The 7,076-nt window shown below is 34.9% G+C and overlaps 1 protein-coding gene across 2 annotated transcripts in view; it reads right to left on the reverse strand.

Moving 5' to 3' along the window:
- Window positions 1–260: 260 nt before the first annotated feature.
- Window positions 261–7,076, reverse strand: part of LOC107669674 (rho-related GTP-binding protein RhoA-D-like) — a 26,200-nt gene continuing 19,384 nt past the window's right edge. For both annotated transcript variants that reach the window (XM_016462018.1, XM_016462017.1), the window contains exons 2-5: window positions 3,608–3,765; window positions 3,143–3,263; window positions 1,974–2,104; window positions 261–827 (exon numbers count right to left, since the gene is read on the reverse strand). In XM_016462018.1, the coding sequence (XP_016317504.1) occupies window positions 654–827; window positions 1,974–2,104; window positions 3,143–3,263; window positions 3,608–3,763 (582 nt within the window). In that variant the 5' untranslated portion in view covers window positions 3,764–3,765 and the 3' untranslated portion in view covers window positions 261–653. The remainder of the gene's footprint in view (window positions 828–1,973; window positions 2,105–3,142; window positions 3,264–3,607; window positions 3,766–7,076) is intronic.

The raw sequence follows: 7,076 nt of genomic DNA on the forward strand, positions 1-7,076 counted from the left end.
CTGATATTGTAACATTATGCTGAACAGACCTGGCCAGACCAACAGCCTGATTGAGCTAATTCAGTTTCAGCCTGTTAAACCATTTTTCAGATAGCCTTTTCTAAACGATCAACACAAATGTTTATGCCAGTCAACCCCATTGATCAGATGGTACTTGTACTTCATGTGAAATAAATATGCCGTCTATCCTGACTAAGGCCAATGGACAAATTTAAACAAGTTTGGCTGTTCCAAGATCAGCCGTCAAAAACCCCCCCAAAAAAACAGACACACAGAGTACAGGCTGGCAGGTTAAATGAATGATAAATGTATTTTTGCTTTTTTACGTAAATCACTGAGCATCATATACAGAGGCATAGAATAACTGTAAACCAGAACCGAAAAAGACAGAAGATTTATGTACAAATACAAAATGAATCAGTCAGTCTTTCTCCCAGAGAAGGAAGGAAGGTATGCTGGTGAAAGGAAAAGGAAAAGAAAAAAGAAAGATGGCAGGATGGAGACACACACTTTGATTCCCTTATAAATATTTTTTGTCATCCACACCTGGATTGTGAGAAATGTGGCGCGTGGTGGTTACTGCAGGCTTTTCCTGGGGTCAGTTTGCTGGGGGGGTGTGTGTGTGTGTGTGTGTGTATGTTGCAGTGTGTGGCTCATAACAGCAGGCAGCCGCTTCTCTTCTTGCGCTTGCGGACCTGCAGCGCCGCCCTGGTGGCCATCTCAAACACCTCCCGCACTCCCTCTTTAGTTTTAGCCGAACACTCTAAACATCCAAACGCACTGATCCTGTTAGCCATGTCACGGCCCTCCTCAGGTTTTACAGGTTCCTGGAACATACACATATATTATGAGAGGCAGCATTCATTCAGAAAATACTTTAACTAGTTTCTTTCATTTATCCATCAAAAGTGACAGTAAAGACATTTACAATGTTACAAAAGATTTCTATTTCAAATAAATTGTTAAAAAAAAATGTATCACTGTTTCCACAAAAATATTATGCAGCACAACAGTTTTCAACATTAATAATAGTAAGATATATTTCTTGAGCACCAAATCAGCATATTGAAATGATTATGAATCATGTTACAATGAAGACTGCTGAAAATTATTTATTTATTTATTTGATTGAATAAATGTAGCCTTGGTGAGCATAAGAGACTAACTTTAAAAACAAACTCATTGGCGATTTCAAACGTTTGAACATTAAAGTTGAACTTTTCTCTACTTGCATACTGATTCAAAGCAAAACTAGGTTACAATAAAACAATCAACGGCTACAATAAAAACATTAACCTCATTCAGGACAAACCAGGGACCTACTTACTGTGTTTGATATGCCATATTAGCAGACTACACTCTGTACAACTGACACTGCAGGCAGGTTATACGATTTTAAAAAGCAGCACATAAAACTTTATACTGTACTACTGTAGTGTGTGGAATGCCACATGACTTACAATCTGCCACATTCCTGTCGAGATAAAATCCAAGTTGAGCTCAGTGAGCATTCCTAGACACTAATGACACTGTTTGATAGCTCTCTTAAATGCTGCTTGAACATCTATAGACACAACAGTTCCTTTCAACACAAAAGTAGATGAGCAATTTGAGAGAACATGATGGGTCATAATTGTGTAAGTTGTTTCACATTAGCAAATTACTTGAATCACATGAACACACACACACACACACACACACACACACACACACACAATTATTATTCTGACTAGTATGGAAGTTTCACTACTGCTTCTGACGTACTCTTACAAACACCCTTCAGTATGACGCAATCCCTGAGGGCAGCTTTATCCTAACAGGAAACAGCTGCATTTCCATTTTCTTTTGTGGCTGTCAGAGACAGGAAGTGTCCTGTTTGTTAAGGCAAAGGCCAACAAAAGGCCTCTGCTGTGTCTCTACTTCAAGTTACTATGGCAACACCTGTTTAACACGTCCACACACATCTGCCATACCTGTTTCATCTTGATCAGCTCCCTGCGCGTGTGTTCATCATTCCGCAGGTCCTTTTTATTGCCAACAAGGATGATGGGAACGTTGGGGCAGAAATGTTTTACCTCTGGCGTCCATTTCTCTGGAATATTCTCTGGAAGAGACCAGAAAAAAAAGAGAATGAAACCTGACCATCACTTTTTGATATTTTTAGAAATGATTTAATACAGCAAATTAAATTATGAATAATAATTTACAGTATTTACAACATTTAATAAATTATCTTAAATTTAGCCTTAATGTAATCTTTACAAGTTTAATTACTGCCTCAATTTAATTTAAATGTAATTTACATTTCTGTTCAAAAGTTCTGAATTGATACGATTTTTTTTTGTTAAATTAAAATGGAATAATTTAACATTTTAACTGTTAAAGTGTAAAATTATTATAATTTCATAATTATATTATAAAATATAAAATGATTATAACTTTTATATTATAAAAGTTTTCTACTTTAGTATCTAAGCATTTCATTTTAGTATATCTTTACTACAGCTTTTGGTGTTCAAGAAACATTTATTTGTTTAAAACAGTTGCCCTGCTTAACATTCTTATGGAAAGGGTATATATTAGTGCTGTTAAATGATTAATTGCGATTAATCGCATCCAAAATAAAAGTTATTGTTTACATAATATATGTATTTGCTGTGTATATTTATTATGTAAATATAAAAATACACATATGCATGTATATATTTTAGAAAAAAATGTTGTTTATATATTAAATATATTTATTTATAATATAAATTATATGAAAATATAGACGTAAATATTTTCCAAATATATACTGTATGTGTGCGTGTGTATTTATATATATATATAATAAATATACACAGAACACACATATATTATGCAAACAAAAACTTTTATGTTGTAAGCGATTAATCATTTGACAACACATACATATATATATATATATTTTTTTTCTTTTTTATTTTCTTCCCAGAATTCTTAATTCTTTCAAAAGAACAGCATTTTGAAATAAAATATTTTGTAACATTAAAATAAATATAATGCCTCCTTGTTGAATAAAAGTGTTAATTTCGTTCAAAAAAAATAATAAATGAAAACAATTTAAACAATCTTACTGACGCCAAACTTTTGAATGATGTGTATGTGTGTAGTTAAGTACCTAAACTATCTGGACTATCTATAGAGAAGCACATCAGAATAACATCTGTGTCTGGATACGACAATGGCCTCAACCGATCATAGTCTTCCTGACCAGCTGTATCCCATAGAGCCAACTCCACCTGAGAGACAGATGCAGATACTTCAGTATTCTTTGTCAGCTGAAGGTATGAACTGAACTTTGAGTGGCCTGAATGTCAATGTCAGAGGCCATAAATATAAAAAGCATTTAGAAACCTGAGGCTATTTAAAGAAATAACTGCAGACCACACTTGACTTCTCTCATAATATGATATTCTCATAATAAGCATGTCTGTTCAAGATGGCCACAAATTTGGGTTCAAAATATGACAGGCTGCAGTAACACCCTATTTCCCTCTCTCAAGCAAACATACACATTCTCAGCGCTTCTGTCCACAAAATGAGGAAGAAGGACTGCGTACAAGACTATTTCAGGATAACTGACCTGTTTGCCATCCACCTCTATGTCAGCGATGTAGTTTTCAAACACTGTGGGCACGTAGACCTCGGGGAACTGATCTTTACTGAACACAATCAGCAAGCAGGTTTTCCCACAGGCTCCATCTCCCACAATCACCAGCTTCTTACGGATAGCTGCCATCACTACAGAAAGCAAGAGAGGAAGAGATTTTACCATTAGAAATGGTTAAAAAAAATTATATGTAATGTATGTATGTATATATTGTATTTAATGACAATAATGACTGGCTGTATATTATGTCACTTATTATATAGGCTATTTAACAATAAACAATAAAATTAAATTGTTCATTAGTTTAAATTGTAAATATTAGTTTACATGAATGAATAGAATTGTATACATTAGCTTAAACTGTATATATTACCTTAAATAAATAAATTAGTATATTAGCCAAGAAAGATAATCCGGTACAAAAACTGTAGCAAAAAAAGTTGCCATGATGGTGATGAAATATCCAGTTTAGCAGTGATTCTACAAACATTTAACAAATCAAACTAATTGGTCCAGAGAGCCACAAAATACATCCTAATAAGTGTCATAACAGTTGGTTTCACATGAATGAAGTGAACCCCTGTGGTTTGAGAGACGCAACACAATAGAGTGTAGCAGAAACTGTTCCAAGATCAATCCTGCATTTATGCAGAATCAGGAGGCCAAAATGCTGATCAAGGACCTAACTGACCCACAAAATGAACATGAAATGAGCACATTTTGTTCTAGGCCTTATTTGGGAGTGGTTTTTGCATCCACAGACAGAAACAAAGCCAGAGCGTGAAAAGTATGGAAAATTCAGTAAGAGAAAGAGGGAGACTTTCCTGCCCCACCCTTTTGCTCCCTTTCCCGCAATTTGGAGAAAAAATAAGGACGCGATGGCCCAAAAACATCACAGCCAAAGAACATACACACACAGCCACATATTTTTCTTTAAATAGTGCCAATCCAGCCAGCTGTCCGCATTTAAGCAGGACATACACGTATAGAGCAGCAGTGCTGCCATACAGTAGCCCAATGAACGGGACTACATGATTTTGGCTTCTACGAGTGACAGCAGACTGCGAGAAATTCAGAACATGTCAGACATAGGTATATAGAAATCTATAAACACATTTAAAACAAAAAGTTGACATTTACCACCACAACACACCAGTCCAGCAGCAAGCACAAAAAACTATTTGTTTGGCCTTGAATCACAATAATACTAGTTGTGTTATACCACAGTTTGGTAATACCATGTTTTTTTTTTTGGACATATTGTTTGATGATATTTAATAATAATAATAATGTGGTATTATTATTAAATATCATTTTGGACATGTGCCATGGCAATACCAATTTAGGACATTTATTGTGCTTTTGTATATGGTATTCTCTGAACTACTTTAGGGTACAATGTAAATGTATAAAAATGCCTACCATAAAGTATCAAAGTACTAAGGTATTACTATAAACTACTGTTTGGGGTCAGTAAAGTTTTAAATTGTAATACTTCACAATATTACGGTTTTATTGTATTTTTGATCAAATAAATTCTACCTTGGTGAGCATATCTTTCAAACTTTTGGAATTACCTTTAAAATAAAGTAAAATCAAATGAAGTCTTCACTTCAGTGTGTGTGAAGAGCTGCACAAATTAATGAATGACTCAGCATTTTATTACTGTGGTTTCAAAGTATAGTCAGGACTGTGCAGCTTCATAATGAGACATTTGGATTGGATGGTCACAGGAAGTTGTCAGCTCAGCCTGAAACAGGCAGCACACCCACACATTGAACTTAAAAAAAAAAAAAAAAAATCACAGGACATGTTCTGAGAGAGAGAAAAGAACCGAAACAGGTCAGTGCTATTCTTGAACGTACGTCCCTGGAGAAAGAAATGTGTTCTTGGTGACGGCAGCCTGGTTTCTTACATGCTCACACATTCATCTCTGCTGCCATTATCTCACAAGCCCTTCAAACACACCCAGTTCTGCCCACACTTTTTGAAACAGTTCAGACGAATTAAAAAATTTACAAAACGGACATATTAATTCACTGAAAATGAAATAAATCATAATTCATTTTTAAGTAGAAAAATGACACAATGCAATCTGTGATATGTCATACTGGGAATTTCCCCACAGTGCTTGCTCTGGGAATGCTGTCCCATCTCTGAGGGCACAATGAAGAAACATTTCCTCAACCTCTGGTGGCAGGATTAGAAGGAGCTCACTTCCTGTTCTGACAACTCCCTTCCTGCTCACACACAGGCTCCAAAAAACTATTATATCTTTTAAATTAAAAAGACTGCAGCCCTCATAAATCACACAGCTGCATCTGAGGGTAAAGTACTGTTAGACCAAAGCCATGTCTTTTTAATATTATTTTTATACTATCAAAGTATTTATTAATAATATTTTTTTTTTTTTTTCCAATTTCAGTTTTAGTAATTTTAGTACTTCAGCTTAAATGTACAGTTGAGGTGAAAAGTTTACATCCTCCTTTCAGAATCTGCAAAATGTTAATTTTACCAAAATAAGAGGGATCATACAAAATGCATGTTATTGTTTATTTAGTACTGACCTGAATAAAGTTTCACATAAAAGATGTTTACATATAGTCCACAAGAGAAAATAAGTTGAATTTATAAAAAGGACCCCGTTAAAAAGTAATTCTTTTGTCTTTTTTTTTTTTTTACACGTATCACAATAACTATCGTATCGTGAGATTTTGATATCGCTACATCCCTAAATCCCTACATCAACACATCAATCGTAATCAAAATGATTAGCTGAGTCAATCAATACAGGTAAGCAAGGATGTAGATCAGGGTTCCTCAAATCTTGCCCTGGAGGGCCAATGCGCTGCAGAGTTGAGCTCCAACCCTGATCAAACTCACCTACCTGTGATTTTCTAATGATCCTGAAGACATTGATTAACATGCTCAGGTGTGTTTGATTAGGGTTAGAGTGAAACTCTGCAGGAAAGTGGATCTCGAGAGCCAGAGTTGAGAACCCTGATCTAGTATGTGTTCTTATTACTGGAATATTTTCATAAACAGAAAAGTTCAGTTCAGGTTTACAAACATCAGGGCCACATTGAGCAACCTTTATGAATGAAGAGACAAAATAAAATCAGAACTGTGTTATATAAATTTCCGTACACTTAGTCATAAGACATTTGCTATTTTCACAATGAGATTGAAGAGGGTTTACAGTAATTTCCTTTGGCTACAGGTGAAGAGAGTTTAGTCTTTTGTAGGAAAACCTCAGCTAAAACACCTACCATTTTGTTTGCATACACAGGTTCATTCAATTCAACATTGCAAGCTTTGTGCCGGTCATGATGAGGACTGGAATGATTGACCTTTGCCATTAAAAAAAGAATAGAGAGAGAATAAACAATGTCTGTAATCATCTCAATAGATAAAGCCACAAATTCAGACTTTCAGTCTTTGA

Source organism: Sinocyclocheilus anshuiensis, unplaced genomic scaffold, assembly GCF_001515605.1.
Source record: "Sinocyclocheilus anshuiensis isolate Anshui unplaced genomic scaffold, SAMN03320099.WGS_v1.1 scaffold80, whole genome shotgun sequence".
Lineage (NCBI taxonomy): Eukaryota > Metazoa > Chordata > Actinopteri > Cypriniformes > Cyprinidae > Sinocyclocheilus > Sinocyclocheilus anshuiensis.